The 16,781-nt window shown below is 44.9% G+C and overlaps 1 protein-coding gene across 1 annotated transcript in view; it reads right to left on the bottom strand.

The window, feature by feature from the left end:
• Nucleotides 1-5,329: 5,329 nt before the first annotated feature.
• The window catches only part of GSTP1 (glutathione S-transferase pi 1), a gene marked incomplete at its 5' end in the record, with an annotated part of 94,145 nt that continues 82,693 nt past the window's right edge, over nucleotides 5,330-16,781 (bottom strand). Inside the window, 1 exon segment of the mRNA XM_044084142.1 lies at nucleotides 5,330-6,140. Coding sequence (XP_043940077.1) covers nucleotides 5,952-6,140 — 189 coding nt within the window.

Raw genomic sequence — 16,781 nt, 5'->3', positions numbered from 1 at the left:
GCAACAAACCCCAAAGTTTTAATATTTAGGGCACCCCCCTCCACTGTATTTAACCACGCAAGATGGAAACAATAAAATGAGCAGCACATTTCAACATGGATGAAAGACAAGACCAAAGGGTCTTGATTAGCTCCTGAAGTATGTTAATTTACAGTTCTCACACACAGCTTCTTATGGCATCCAGAACTTGAGTTTTAAAAAACTTGCCACATAAGCAGTATTAGAATGTACAAGGAGTTAAAATGCACATTTAAAGCTGTGCTGCACTAGATAAGTTATTCACAAATTTGTCACATTCATATCAGTGTTCATCTGTTCTTAGTCTTCTAGTTAGGGGTATAATGTGAAATGACATGGTGGAAGACGGGGAAATTTGTCAATGTCCCTTTATCACACTATTCAACTCTACTCACATGTGGGTTTGGATCAGAGCCCTCAGATCCAACTTGGCTGTTAGCAAGTTTGTGGCAGCCAAAAAGCTCCGATACATCCCCTTACCAAAATGCATTGCTCCGAAATACCACAGCAAACAAGATCTGAGGTATCAGCAGAAAGGAAAGAGCCTTGTGAGGCAATGTCTGGAGTCTAATGGAACTCAATTTAACTCTAGAAAGCCTCTTCAGTGAATCCAAGAATGGGGGTCGGAGGGCAAATCTGAAGACAGATGAAAAATTGACAATACAGATGGAACATTATGGGGAGTATATAACAATCTGATAAAGAATTTTCATCTCCACCTCACATGTGGGACAGAGCCCACAGCTTCCTTTATCCAGGGTGGACTTTGAGATAATTCAGAAACATTGTGCCAAAGGATGCCCTTTCCCAAAATCTAATTTGTAATGAGTGATAAATATGATAGTTTGCTCAACTGGCCACTGCGCATATATCATCCAAGGAATCATTTTGGAAAACTACAGATGTGGCCATTGCCCTAGAAGATCAAAATGGTGTGGTCAGGCTTCAATGCCCTTTGAGGAATAACGGGGCTACAACTGGAAAGCCACTTTGATAAGGTAACTTTGGTAACTGGTGGGCCTTTCCTAGACCCTGCGAATGCAATAAATAGTTCTAAAGAAAATCCACCTTTTATGAACATCCAAACATAGTACATATTCTCCCTTACTAAATTTAGGAAAGAAAATAGGCAAATGTACAGTGATTAAGATTTGTTTGACAAAACTTTGATCAAGGAGGGGTTGGTATGTAACAAGACCCTGTCCTTACAGAAGATCAAATATGGAGATTCAGAAAGCTGCTTGAAGTTCTGATGTGAGAGACAAGAGTTTTCCAAGGATACTAAATGTCACAAGTTGTTGCAGGCTTGAAGGAAAGTTGTCAGACCCAGAACTAGATTTAAATCCCAAGGGGGAGAAGGGGTCTTGTAAGAGGTTTTAACATGGCTCCTTTCAAAGGCTTTGCAAAGTTATCAAACTTTGTACAGAAGTTTGAAATGGCTGCCAACTGCACCTTAACAGTAGATGTCACTACCCAGTTATTGAAAAGGTGAGCTAGGAATTCCAGAATACAATGAATAGCAGCGGTGATTGGATCCATATGGTGTTGCTGTGCCCAGAATACAAATCTCTTCCATTTATTCCATTTACTCCTACATAGTTTGAGTACACAGCTTACGGAAGGACAAAGATACAATGGACCGGAAGGAGAGCATAGGCTGTGTGGCGATCAATGGAACCAGAGAAACCAAGCTGTCAACATGAGACTGAAGGTTGGGATGGGTAATTCCCGTCGGATGTTACAACAGGTCTGGAAAAGGATTCGGAATCCAGGGATTTTTTTGTAGATTAGCTCAAAGGAAGGGAAACCAGATTTGTCAAGGCCAATGAGGATTACTGTCCTCTTCAAACTTCTAGCTTCCTGAAGAAAACTTGGGGATCAATGGAACTGGAGGAAAGGCATATAGAATTCCAGAGGCCAATCGTGTATTACAGCATCCCTCAGGGTTTGCCTGTGGGGGAAATCAGGGCAGAGTATTGGGTGCATTTGTTTAGGGAAGAGATGAAAGAACACAGCAAGGCTGGCCCCATGTATGAAAAATATTCTCCACTGCATTCTGGTTGCAGGATCACTTGTGTGGCACGAGAATGGCTCTGCTAGTCTGCTATGATGTTTGAACTTCCTGGAATGTGTTACTATTAGAAAGCGGTTGGACGAGATCACCCATTGCCATACTGAGCACTTCCAGACAGAGGGTATGATCTGGTTGCTCCTTGCTTATGTACCATACTAGACATGTCTGAATTGCTACACTGTCCCTAGAGGAAGGGCAGACAAATGCCTGCAACACCAAGAGCACCACCTTCATCTCCAAGACATTTATGTGGAGCTTGGCCTCGTCTGAAGACCATGTTCCCAGATAAGGTCCTCCACCCCATCAAGGAAGCACCCATGGTCACTGTAGCCTGTGGTTGAGGTGGAATAGAGTTAGCCTTGTGGCACCCATTGTGAATGAATCCTCCATGAGAGACCTTTTTTGCACATGTCCATTATGAGGATCTGCTGGGACGTTGGTGAATTATTAACCACCAAGAGGCTAAAAGCCATTATAAGTCGCATGTGAAGCTTGGCCAGTGGGAACTACCAGCTCCCAAACAGAACTGTAGGCATTTTCTGGAGCACCTATCCATCTTTATATGGTAGTACCTATCCTGAAGATCTATTGGGCACATATGTCCTTTTCCAGGAAAGCATGGACTGAAACATGACCACTCAAATTTACTGTCAGACTACTTTAACTTGCAGAGATCCAGAAGGTCTCCAGTACTAAAAAAAAAAACCTTAAGTTCAGAATCTCTGGTCTGGTGGGACCTTTTGGAGGACTAACAGTTTTTGAATTTGCAAGACTGCTTGATTATGACTGGAAATATCTGGGATTCTGTTGGGAGGTGGTTGAGAGGAGAATATGCTAACTCCTGAATATTATCCTCTGGACCTGCATACCTAACTTGCCAGGCTCTCCTGTACAGGGATACAACAGATTGTCCACCTCTGGAGGCAACCGGGCCTCATTTCAGCAGCACTGAAAGGTTTCCCAAAGAAAGGTTCCTGGGTAACTTGGTTTTGCAGACCTCTGCCACAAGGGTGATGTCTTCCAATTTCCCTATCTGCCTCTGGGGGGAAAGAACTCTACATGTAGGTCTTGGTAGGACCTTTGCGACTGAACATTTTTCCATTGCCTTCGATTTTTGGGAAAGGGCCTTTCCTTCCTTCTCACACCTGGACAGCGTATACTTAACTTTGGGACCAAAAAGTGACATGTTGACAGTTTACAAAATCTCAAAAGGGCATCCAAACATGGTTTCGCATGGAAATGCCAGAGGCAGCCACTCTACTCAAAGGAGTTAGAAACTGAATGTAGGGTGGTTAACTGGGAAGCTCTCTTTAGCTTCCTCAGTTAGTGCTCCTTGAAAGGCTTTGAGAGCTCCTTGATCAGATCCCTTTGACCACTGAATTCTTATTTCACAAGATTCCAAAAGGTAAAGGCTGCTGAGGAAAAGATGCTTCCTGCATCTATCCATAGTCAGAGTCTTTGCTAGGAGGATGGATAATAGCTCCTCAGAAAGTTCCTTCTTGGTCACTACAGCCATGACCATAGCATCTACTGCAACCCCTTCAGTCCAGAAAGGCCTTATCTGAGGGAGCAGTTCTTATTTGGTCTCAGAGGAAAGTGCTAGATGGAGTCTGGGGTTTCCCACTCCTGTTGTGAGATCAAATCCATCAGATCAGTGACCAGTCACCTAGGACATAGAAGGGTGGAACCAAAGGTGGCCAGGTACACCAACTCCTTGAAGGTTTACTTTTCTGTCAATCACTCCTCTGCTTGACAATCTCCAGAATCTTCCCAATGGAAACCTCCTTGGCGGGGGGGGGGGGGTCAGTGACCATGGGGAACCACCTTCACCATCAGTGAGGTTGGTGCTATCCATGGCAGACTCCTCTGTGGAATCCAAATGCTTCCTCTTACATACGTTTTGAGGGACCTCCTCAGTGGGATAGTGATATTGAAGAGTTCAGGATACCTTGATTTGGTATTCTGGCATCTAGGGCCCTGCTCTCCCTGTGGAGCAAGGAGGGATGAAGGATGCCAAGTATCCACATTATGGATCCAAGGGGCAGGTGACTTTGCCATCTCCAAAGCTCCAAAGGCTGACTGCTCCTGAATGGACGAGGACTCCGGCTCAGATAAACCATGCTTTCAGGATGGAAATCCTTCCAGTCCAGAAGATAGCTCACCTGGGGTTGAAGCTGGAGCAGAGCTAGACTTTACCAAAGCCCCAAGGGGCAATAACTGCTCTGAATATCTGGGAGTCTATTGCACCCAATGTTTGCAAAGCTTGCTTCAGCTCCAGGGGCACTCCAGCTCTGAAAAAAGCTGATTAGATCACTCTGAGCCGAAAAATCAGAAAACCTCCAATCTGAACTTAAAGGCACCAGTGCATCAAATCAGTGGGCTCCGAATCTTGCCCTGAAGACAGAGGAAGAGGGGGAGTTGACAGCTTATGTAGACCCAGAACTGAATGGGGTTAAGGTAGAGGGGGATCTAGTGACTTAAGTCTTCAGTCAGACACCATCTGTCAAGTCTTCAGACTCCTGGTTGAATGGGAGGACAAAACAGAAGGGGATCACGGCAGTGACAAAGGGGGAATGTATCCTGACAGGAACTAAGTCGAAAGAGTGCCTTACCCTCTGGTAAAGACAGTTGACCAGAATGGACCAAGTGTCAGATCTGGCCTCAACAGATCTGTCCCATCCTTGCTAGATTGGAGCCAAAGAAGTTTGATCTGATGGAGTAGTGGTCAGAGCAGAAGGCTTCAATTGATATAGGACTGCCCAGATTAGGGAGATTTTTTTTTCCAGCTTAAGACTAAATCTGCCAGCACTGAAGGTCTCTTTGGCCTTGTCCGAAGATCTGGAGGACAAGGATGAAGCAGGGCTGAAATTAGCAGATTTTAGCATAAGCAGAGCTTGACATTTATATTACGGGTCATTTATGCTCACACCAGACTGGAATGAAGGCTGTGCATTCTTGCAAGAGGCAAATTTAAAGCAGCCAGAACTGGAGAAGTGGTGTTGGAGAGCAGAGACTACCCCCATCTGGAAGACTGCAGGAATGACTAGTGGAATGCACAATTACATGGCTTACCATTTTGCTGCATCTGTATACAAAGCACGATGTTAGCTACACAATGGCTACAGTAAATCCAAGAATTTACATTTGCTCACTGCCATCTCCAAAGATAAGTACGAGTTTCATTGTGGTGGTGCAGGGTTCAATTCTGTGTCTATAAAACACTTGGAGCAGACCAAATACCAATGCATTTGTTTTTATTATTGAAAAATTCACCAGATCCCAGTCATAGCACTTTAGGTAAATGTTTAAATAGATCACATTAATAGGTAATGAAATAGCAATGTTAACGTTAGCTGTATGGGAAGGTGTACATGCATTTGCAGGCAGTCTTGCTAAATCATTTGCACTGGTTTTTCCTCTTGCCATGTACCTTCTATTTTGAATTTCATACCAATGACAATATATTGGGTACCACCACTGCATTGTAACAGCTATAGACTAGAATAAAAAGCCCTGCCAGCTGTGCAGACTCTAGTACAACAGGTTTCACAATTATTTGAATTCTTATGATCTGCAGACAGCAACTTGGACATGAAGACTGAGCAGCTGCTTGTTATTAACTGCCATTACTCCTTACACAGATGCACACACTTAACATACCTATACAAAAATGCACAGAATTCTGCAAATCAGACTTGCCACACCTAAAAGAATCTGCAATACAAGTGAGCTGGTGAAGGACATTAACCCAAGGACCAGGGTTCCAACCCAAGTTTGTAAAAAAGACGCATTCAACTTTTACAAAAACACATATAAACAAAGAGATGCTTTTCAGTAATTCAAGAAGAGTTTCCACCCATCACTGCTTGCCGTTTCCACTGATGGGACGTTTCTTGTGGTCATCAGAAGCTAGGAAGGCTGCAATTTTTGGTCGCGAGCAGATGCGAGACACATAGGCTTTTAGCAGTGGGAAATCTTTCAAGCAATCATTTGCCAGGACCTGATGGATCATCAGAAGATCTACAAGGTTATAGTCTGCAAAGGAGATCTGTGTGGACAAGAAAAAAATATGCATTACTGTCAAATGACACACACACACACACACACACACACACACACACACACACACACACACACACACACACACACACACACACACACTACGGTGGGGAAAATGGCAAATTCCCCAATGACTGCCCATGGTTTTTCCCCTGGGAAACACTAAGAGTTGGTGTTCAGCAAGTAGTGCATTTTGATAAAGTGATAGGGACCCAATTAAATAAGGTACACAGCTATAGTCTAATGGACACAGTAGAGATATGTACAAGTGGATTTACTTTTAGACAAATTATGAAAAGTATACTCAAGTGGGGATCACAGCAGTGAGCAAAGCGTTACAAGATGCGAGAGAGATTAGTGAGATGCAATACAGAAGCAATCAGGACGTAAAAATACAATGGCAGGCAGTGCACATGCACTCTCTCCATTCTAATACTGACTGCAAGACACTGAATTTACCATAACAGCAGAGATCCTTTTATACAGGATATTGCAACAGTGAAGAGAAATGTTCCCACCCAGGGTAGCCAGATGCTTGGCCAGTATGAAAATGTCTAAGAGATGCATTGTGTGTGGGGAGCATAAATGTGATATACGCACATAAATTAAGACATAAAAAAGGGATGTGCTGAAGCAACTACCCGGAACTGAATTGCCCCAGGAAAAGAACAGGTTTTCATAGGACAAGGAGTCCGTCCACATCCAGAAGGAAAATGCAGAAGGGGTTGCAAGAGGAAGCAAATATACAATAGTGAAGAGAAGGACATCTACTGTTATGTTAAGACTTGCACAACTGTACTATGTCCTATGGAGGAGAAAAAGAAAAAGACTACTGCAACAGTGATTAGGTAAAGCCTAAAGGGAGGTGGAAGGCCGAAGAGCCTTTAAACCCTCTTTTGGCTTTTCCCAGTTAGGGGGTCGCCACAGCTCACCAGTTTCCATTTCTTCCTGTCCACTGCATCTTGCTCTGTCACACCAACTATCTGCATGGCCTCTCTAACCACATCCAAGAGCCCTTAAACCCACACAACTAAAACCCATACCTAACTTGTAATGCTTGGTAAAAGTATACAGTGAATACCAGGTAGCAGCTTCAAGGATGGAGATGGTGTCCAACCCCTTAAAGTACCAGAAGAGGCAACAGCCCTAGTAGACTGAGCTAACAGAAGTAAACAGATTTGCCATGAAAACAAAGAAAACGGCCTCAGATATCCAGGAGATGGTTTGCTTAGGGAAACAGTAAAGCTCAAAAATCTGGGATGAAAGGAAATAAAGCTGATCTGACTTGCGAATAGTTTCAGAGTTGTATCCAAATGGTACCACAGCTGTGTGCAAATTCAAGGTATGCAGGACTCTCACTAAAAGACTGAGAAGGGAAAAAAGGCGGTTGTACAGTGAGCATGAAAGGATTAGTATGAAGAGACACCCTATCCCTGTGAAAAAACAAATTAGGAGGAATGGCCATTAGGGCCTACAGCTCTTCCAGGTATGATGTAGCAAGGGAGCAAAATCCACAAGGTTAAAAAGCCAGTTTCATTTTTTTCCAAAACAAAAGGATTAAAGGTCCTAAGGAGGAGTATGAGGAATAGGTCATCTTGAGGCCTACTAGGCAGGATAAATTGCTTGACCTTAAACGAGAAGTGAAAGGAGGATTAAATGGCAGACCAGCAGAATTGGCAGACAAGTGGGCCTTCACAGAATATGCCAAGCCATAATGGAGTTTCCTTAACTCCAGTAAATCCCTGAGCATGTCCTCAGAGAAAAAAAAAAAAAAAAAAAAAGGAGGAGAAGACTGAAAGGGATCAAATCACCCACAATGTCAGTTGCAGAGTGGACAAGTGGGAAAAGATGAGACCCCTTTTCCCATGAGAGGGGAACTGGTGAGGCAACTTGTGATCACTGCCCCTGATCAGATGCATTAAGAGGTGAAACCAGTGCCATTTTGGCAGGGGAGTCACTATCAAGACGTTTGGTGAGTCCAGCTGAATCTGCTGTTGGACTCCTGGAAGTAGAGGAAAGAAAGCATAAACATCCATCCTCTTAAAGGATGGTGTCAAGTCTTCCATGCCAGATGGCATGCCACTCTGGAACAGAGGAAAGCTGCCTGCTCAGAGGGGAGGCAAAAAGATCTACCCAAGGAATACCCCACTAATGGACAAAGTCCAGAAACAGGTCTCTGAAGCATTCATTCACGAGCCTGCAGTTTGGACCTGCTTTGTCTGCACTAGATTGTGCTCTGAAGGAATATATACTGTCTGAAGAGTTACCACTTCCCAAGCCTGAAGCAAAATCCTGCAGATTTTGTGCTCCCCTGCTTGTTGACACAACAAACCACTAGTGTAGTCTGTGTACACCTTCAAGGGGCCTGGAAGGGCCATCAGAGTTCTCACCTCTGATGCAGACATGGTCTTTCTGATGGGGAAGCCAAATACCCTGAACCTTTAGGTGATCAAGGGAAAGGCCTCCCACCTCATATCAGAGGCATATGTGAACAGCTTGAGAAGGGAATGGAGGTTGAAAGGGCTGGCCTGGGTTGAAAGCCAACTTATTCCACTCCAATTACTTCGAGACAGGGAAGGACAGATGCACTGACATTCAGAGGATGATGCTGCTGCAGCCAGACTCTAGGCATCACTGAAACGTCCACATTCAGCCTGGCAAGAGGAAGCACTGGAATAGGAGAGCATGAATCAAAGGGCCCAGGGAAACTCCCTGGTTGGCATGTCAAGAAAGGTTGTCAGTACCTTTGGAGGAAGAGAGGCCAACACCGGCACCGTCTGAATCCTAAAGCCCAGATGCACATGATCCTAACGTGGAGCCAGGATGGACCTTTGGAAGTTGACAGTATACTCCAGACTTTAAAGACTGGGAGAAGATGCCTGAAGCAACAGATTATCTAGACAAGGAAGAATCTGAATGCCTTTGAGCCTGCAGAAGGCAACCACAGGAGCCAAGCATTTCACGAATACCCTTGGGCCAGTAGAGAGCCAAGGGCAAAGCTGAGAACTGAAAATGAGAAGACAAATGAGTGAATAGCATCTGAAAGATGCTTGCCTTCATATTCCAAAAGGAAAAGCCTGGCATAATTAAAAGGAAAAGTTTGACAAATAAGCACCTGGAGAAGGGATCTCGAGTAAGGTGTTGAGCCACGAGAGATCATAAATATATGTCTAAAGTACCCTCCTTTCAAGGAGGCAGGAACATCCTGGAATAAAAACCCTTTCACCCTTAGGAAAAGGAGGGGGGCAGACAGATAGTTCCTTGGTTCAACAAGGACCCTAGAACCTCTGTGAAATGAGAAGTTGCTCTAGAGGAGGTTGAGGAATCCCTGAAAAAGGAGAGAGGCTTCCATACCATGAAGTAACCCTGATGGAAAGAATCTGAAGTGATGAGATGCCAATTTAGAAGACAAATGGGAGAGCCAAAGGAACCAGATTTAAAATGGGGGGGGGGATTGCCAAAGAGAAGCAAGCTTATCAAATAAAAGGAGACTCCTGGACCACAGAAATCTGAAGCCTTGGCAGAGGGGGCATGCTACCACCATTCCTGCCCTTAGAGGCCTGGCAGGGTTGCGTGCGAACAAACGCAGACATAGGATAATTCCTCTCTGGAGAGAAAAATATGAATGTTTAAAGTCTTGCAAAGCTTTGCCTTTCTCTTAAAGGGACTTAATGTCAGCAGCAGCCCCAAAAAGATGTACATTATCCAAAGCAGCATCCGACAACTTGTCCTCAGGAAGAGACTAGACACCACGCCAAAATGACTGCCCCAAAAGCTGCATACCTAGAAAAGGAATCAGCAGCATAATAGCTACACAGACTGGTGAGCCACTTGGGAAACCAGAACCAAAGAGGAAAAAAAAATAGGCAGAGGATTTGCCATCAGAATCTGGGAGGGCAGAGAACCCGACAAGCCTGAGCAATCAAGGTCAGAGCATACCTGGCCACATGGGTCCAGTAATTAAATGGTCCCAAAGCAAAAGCAGTGTAAGCTTTGTCAGTCCTCTCAATTGCCCTACTATCCTAGGTTTGGAAAATGGCAAAAGTTTAGGTTTTCAGGAGAGACTGACATCACAGCAGGATCAGCAGAAGGACATTAAAGACAGAATCCTCAGGAGCCTTAGAGCCCATCAGGTTTCTTAGCAGGAAGCTAGCCATCAGACTTGGAAGCAGCAATGAAAGTAATAAGGCAGCCAACAGGAGGAACTGCCGATTGTTTAGGAGTATTCATATCTTCTCCAATTATCAGACACTCTAGAATCTCACTTAAAGAATTCCAGTATCCTAGCAATTGTGCCCACAAAGGGCAATTCCTTGAAAGGAGACTTTGGGCTAAGATTCCTCTTCAGAGCCATAAGCTAAAGGTGAAGGCATCTGTGAATAGGGCAAAGACCCCTCGGACAATCTTCAGAGGAATGTGGTTCCCCAAGCCATTTAGAAGGGGGAAGAGGGCCAAGGAGGAGTGGGTACTGAAACCCTTTGAGGGGGCTTTAGGGCCAGTAAGGCAGAAAACTGGCCCAGAATAAACTCCAGACATTCCCTTTGAGGATCCATAGGACTGACCAAAGCATGCTTCAGTTTGTCTTTTCTTAAAAGGCAGACCAGCCTTAAATACCAGAGAGATTCAAGAGAACTGGGAACGTCTCCCTGACCAACACCTGTGGAATCCCTCTGGTACACAGAGGAAAAACCATGATTCCCCCCAGACATCTGGAGCAGATGCTTGCAAAGCCTCAGAGGATATGCAGAGACAGATCCACGCTAGACTCCGGCAGGATCACGGCAGAGAGTCCAGTGTAAACACTAAATGACCTACAAAGCTATTATCTGCTTCTAGAGGGATGTCTGGTGAAGGTTGGACAGCTAAAGAATCCAGAGACGTCTTGGACTTTTCACCTAGCAGCACCATCTCTGGTTCAGGATTCTGTCGTGATATCCTGTGCAGACTTTCACAATAAATGACCAGGGAAAACAAAACTGCTTCAGAGTGTCTTGGGCACAAATGTTTTACAGACAAGGAGGTATGCTCATGGGAAGTCCTCGAACCAAAAAAGACTGTGCGTGACAATCCATATGGGAAATCTGCCTCCCAAATTTGACATTTTCCCCTAAGGAAGTAAAATAAAAGAAAACTTCCCCAATGGGTGCTTATCTGGTGCTACTAAACAGCCAGTACAGCAACAAGGTGTTCAAACCAATTGGCACACAAAAAAATAAAAACATGCCATGCTTAAAGCCTTCACTAGCCTAAAAACTGTGCAAACACATGCCACAGTAGTGATGACTGTTGTGGTTCACTTGGCCAACCAGCAGAACCACAACAGTGAGGAAAGGCTTGTGCGATGCAACTAGGATGCCAAGGGGCACAAAGTACAGTTTTGAACCTACCATAAATGTAGATGTTAGAGTGCTAATACAGCTGCAGTAATCACAGATGGGTTCTCTGCCGTCAGGCGGGTCCTCGGTCGGCCGAATTCCAAAGTCTAGGTCCGGCGTCGGTTGTTGTCGCTTTCTTTCCTGACGTCAGTGCGACAGGGGTATACAAGACACAGCCAACGCCATTTTCTTCAGTCTTTCTTGCCCCAGATGTCAGGTGCCCCCAGAAGGAAGGCAATACAGTTGCAAGCAAATATACCATAGAAGGATAACCCAATCAGGTTGTATGAGGAGGGGTTAGCCCCTAGGCCTTTACCAACAGGGGAAGGAGGTAGGGGAAACCTGTACTGCAGCTGTATTAGCACTCAATCACATTTATGGTAGGTACAAAACTGTACTATGTTCATCGTGCATACAGCTGCAGTAATCACAGATGGGTAGAATCCCAAAGCTACGCACAGGGTGGTAGGCACTAGGTGGAACTGGGATGAGCCAGGATGCCCTGCAACACAGCAGTGGCAAAGCATGCTCTAGTCTTTGGAGTATAAAGGTAGGTGGTAGTGCTTGGTGAAGGTATGCACAGAACTCCAAGTGGCTGCCTCCAAAATATCTTTGGTAGGAACTCCTCTGAGGAAGGCTGTAGAGGTAGCTGTAGCCCTGGTGGAGTGGGATCTGATGCCTCTAGGGACAGATTTTCCATGAAAGGAATAACAAAACCGTATGCAGTGGCCTATCCATTTTGAAATTGTCTGTTTGGTAACTGGCTTCCCTTGAGCTCCTACAGCATAGGACACAAAAAGTTGTTCTGATCTCCTGAAAGCCTTTGTTCTGTCCAAATAATAACGCAGCTGTCTATGGATGTCTAAGGAGTGTAGCAGCCTTTCCCCTTTATTTTGAGGATTGGGGTAAAAGGTAGGTAAGTGTATGGCTTGATTTAAAGCTACCCTGGATACCACTTTAGGCATAAATGACGGGTTGGTTCGAAGGGAAACCCTGTCCTGATGGAAGATGAGAAAGGGCTGCACAGCCATGAGGGCTTGTAGCTCCCCTACGAGCCGAGGTAATGGCAAGAAGGAAAGCTGTTTTCCAGGACAAATATTGCAACTCTGTTGAGGCAGCTGGTTCAAAGGGAGGCAATGTTAATTTTTCTAGAATGTAATTAAGATCCCAGGCTGGTATTGGTGGTTTCCTAGGAGGTCTTATATTCTTAGCCCCTCTGAGGAACTGTCTTAAGAGTGGGTGAGAGAATAAAGGTGGATCAGTGTTGAATTCTGCAGAAATGGCTGAGGCATGAATTTTTATGGAGGAAAATGAAAGTCCACTGTTCAACAGCTCAGCTAGATACTGTAATATCAGAGGCAAATTCAGTTTTCTGGGATCCTGGCCTTTTTTCTCATTCCAAGCGCAAAACTGTTTCCATTTTGCGGAGTAAGCCTTTCTAGTAGATGGCCTTCTGGCCTCCAAAATGACATCCTGCACCTCTTTGGAGAGTAGGGTCTGTTGTGGTGTTAAGGAATTTTCCATGCAGCGAGATTGAGTGTTTTCAGCTAGTTGTGAAGAGTTTTGTATTTGTGCTGAGTCAGTAGAAGAGGCATTAGAGGTAGGGGCCAGGGAGGAGTATGCGTTAGGCTCCTCAGGAGAGGGTACCCAGAGTTGTCTTGGCCAGTCTGGAGCAATCAGTATCATCTTTGGTCTGTCTGCTCTTGCTTTCAAGAGCACCTTGGGCAGAAGAGGCAAAGGTGGGAAAGCGTAAACTGTTCATGCTGCCCAACTGAAAGAAAGGGCGTCCACTCTCCAGGCCTTTGGATGAAAGGTCCTTGAACAGAACTTTTCCCAATTAATGATTCCTGTGGGAGGCGAAGAGATCTAGGTCTGGCCCTCCCCACGCTTGGATTATCTTTGTAAACACTTGAGGATGCAACTTCCATTTGTGTGGGTCTGTCATAATTCTGCTTAGATTGTCTGCCAGTGCATTTTCCAAACTGGCAAGTACTGTGCTTGAAGTTCGATTTGCCATTCCAGAGCCAAGTTCCAAAGTGACATGGCTAGTCTGCACAGGGGGTATGAATGTGTTCCTCCTTGTTTATGTACCACATTACTGTGGTGTTGTCTGTTCTCATCAATAATTGCCCTGGATGCAAGAGGTCCTTGAAAGCAGTAATTGCATTTATCACTGCTAGCATTTCTTTTTGATTGATGTGAAGGTGCTTTTCCTTTTGGGACCATTTGCCCTGAATGCACCTGTGTCATGTGCGCCCCCCCAGGCGTATTCTGAGGCGTCTGTTGTGATGACTTGATTTGCTTGAGGCTTGCAGAATGGAAGACCTGTGTTTGCTTGACATGCTTGGGCCCACCATAGAAATTCCTTTTGCAAACATGGAATTATTGGTATTATTGTTTCCAAACTGTGGCTGTGTTGAGACCATAGGTTTTTTAGGTACCATTGAAGTTTCCTCATGTGCAACTTTGCACATGGGATTAAATGAATGCAAGATGCCATGAAGCCCAGAGCCTGCAGGATTTTCCTTGCAGTGAGCCTGGTACAATTTGCTAGTATTTTGAAGTACTGAGTTAGTTGCCCTTGTTTTTCTGGCATGCGGTAGGCCATCTGGATGTTTGTGTCCAAGTTGGCACCCAGGAAAGTTATTTTCTGAGATGGTGTTAGCCTGGATTTCTTTTTGTTGACTGTGTATCCCAGAGAATTTAATAACAGTGTTACATAAGCCAGATGTTCCAGAAGTATGTGCTTGCTGTCCGCTTGGATCAGGCAGTCGTCCAAATAAGGGTAAATTTGTATCCCTTGAAGTCTGCAGTAGGCAATTACTGATGCCAGGCATTTCGTGAATACTCTGGGCACAGTAGATAAGCCAAAGGGCAATGCAGAGAATTGATAGTGGATTGAACCTGCAAGAAATCTGAGGTATCTTCTGCAGCTTTGTCTGATTGGGACATGCAGGTATGCCTCCTTGAGGTCCAATGTTACCAGCCAAAACTCCTTGCCCAGCATGGGAAGAAGCTGCTGTAATGTGAGCATCTTGAATTTTGGTATGAGTAGAAATGTATTTAGGATGGATAAGTCCAAAATGGGTCTCCAGTCAGTTCCTTTCCTTGGTACCAGAAATAGTCTGGAATAAAAACCTTGACCTTGTTCGTGAGTAGGTACCTCTTGAATAGCTTTCATGTCCATGAGTTTTGAAATTTGTATTTGTGCCTCTGCCCTTTGATTGTGTGGCAGGTTTGGCATGCCTCTCAGTGTGAAAATGAAATCTGTAGCCTCTGTTTATAATGTCCAGGATCCATTTGTCTGTTGTGATATGCCAATTTCTTGTAAATAATGCCAGCTTTCCTCCCAAGGGAGCTGTCAGCTGAGACTTGCTTGGCATGAAAAGGAGGAAGTCATTGGGTTTGTTTTCTGTATTGTTGTGCACCGTCTTCACCACCTCTTGGTGCTGGAGTTTGCCATGGTCTGCCTCTATATGATCCTTGAGATTGTCCTCTGGCCCTTGTGCGCCGGTATCTACCTCTTTGGGGTTTGTCCGTGGCTGGAAAGGACCAGTTTTTAGAAGGCCAATTTCTGCTAAAACGAGATGGTTGTACCTGTAGAAAAGCCTTGACAGTTTGCATAGATTTAGCTTTTTCTTCCATTTTCCGTAGTATCTCCTCAGCATTAGTACCAAATAGTACATCCTTTTGTAAAGGAGCATCTAGTAGTTTAGCTTTAACATGATCAGGCAAGCTTTGTTCCCTAAGCCAGGCATGTCTACGAATAACTGATCCTGTAACAGCAGCCCTACTTGAGGCCTCTAAGGCATCATAGCCACATTGTAAGGTGTGTTTACCCACTTGTTCTGCACTATGCATCATATCCTGCAATTCCTTCAAATCTGGTTGTTCAGGTTGAGACATTTTATTTCTTAACAGAAACTGCTGATATTTAAGCATATGGAACTGACAATTTAAGGCCCTCATGGCTAGGGTGGCCGAGGTGTATACCTTTTTTCCCCACCTTACTAAGGATCTAGATTCTCTTTCGGAAGGTAGTGGATTCTTGGCAGTAGAGGCCTTCATTCCCTTGGGGCCTTGAGAAATGGTTTCAGGGTCAGCATTATGGCTTTTGAAAAGAAATTAGTGAGTTAGGAACTCTGTAGTCCCTATCAGGTTTGACTGGGGCAGGAGGCAGGGAATCCGGATTAAGACAAGCCTCCGAGTAAACATCAAGTATGTCCAAGACAGGAGGTATCGCCAGAGGTCTGTGTTGAGGTAACAAAAGAAATTCCCTAAGCCTTTTCTTGGAATCGGAAAAGTCTTGGCCTTCCCAATGGAAGTGTTCCCTCAAGGTGTGCAAGGTTTCCCCAAAAGAAAAATCCTCTGGGGGAGATACAGAAGGAATGGACTGTTCTGCATCAGAATCTTCATAAGGGGAGTATGAGTGTTCCTCTACATCAGAATGTTCTGAGAAAATGGAGCACTGTTCAGAAGAGAGAGAATCTTCCTCCACTCTAGGTCTCTTGTCTGGAGGGGGTTGGGAACCCCTGATAAGAGTAATTAAATCCTCAGCCATTTTAAGCATCTGTTTCTTAGGCATGGGGCCTGGAGATGGGCCCTGTGCAACAGGCCTCTTGGGATGCATGGCTGATTTGGACTTAAAGGCCTTAATGGAAAAGGAAGATGAGGGTCTAAAGACACCCTGGGTGGAAGTGGACCTGTCCACATTTGGAGGCTCAACACTCACAGTGGCTTCGGTGGTTGTAGTCTGAGTAAAGGCTGAGGTACCTGCGGTCTCGGTTACAGAAGACACTGCCAAGGAAGTGTCGTCGGTAGTCAGGGACTGCATAGGCGTCTCGCTGAGAACCGGACCACGTGCAGCCGGTTTTGGCGTAGTGTCGGTCCTTGTCCTTGCGTTTTTTGGACAAAACGGTAGTCTGAGTCTCCGATGACATTTTATAATCAAAGGCTTTACCAAAATAATGTTGGGCGAGCTCCGCCCAACGCTTAATAGTGCATTGAAAGTAGCGCAAAAGCGACAGCCCGAGACGTCGTGGTCTGGGCCTAAAGGTATGTAGAGGGAATGGAAATCCTTATGCGGTATTTGCTTCCCACAAGAAATACAATTGTTAACTTTGTCTGGCATCGGTCTGAGGCAAGAAAGTTTCTAACGGGTACTTAGCTTTAAAGAAGACTTCGGTTTCCAATTTTTCATAAATTCAGGAGCTGGCCGACCGGCACTTGCGAACTGCTTCTGCTTCGGGCACCGC

This window comes from Protopterus annectens, chromosome 9.part0 (assembly GCF_019279795.1).
Source record: "Protopterus annectens isolate FY-2018-M chromosome 9.part0, PAN1.0, whole genome shotgun sequence".
NCBI lineage: Eukaryota > Metazoa > Chordata > Ceratodontiformes > Protopteridae > Protopterus > Protopterus annectens.
Note: the sequence above shows the minus strand (reverse complement) of the source record. Positions and strands in the feature narration are given on the sequence as shown.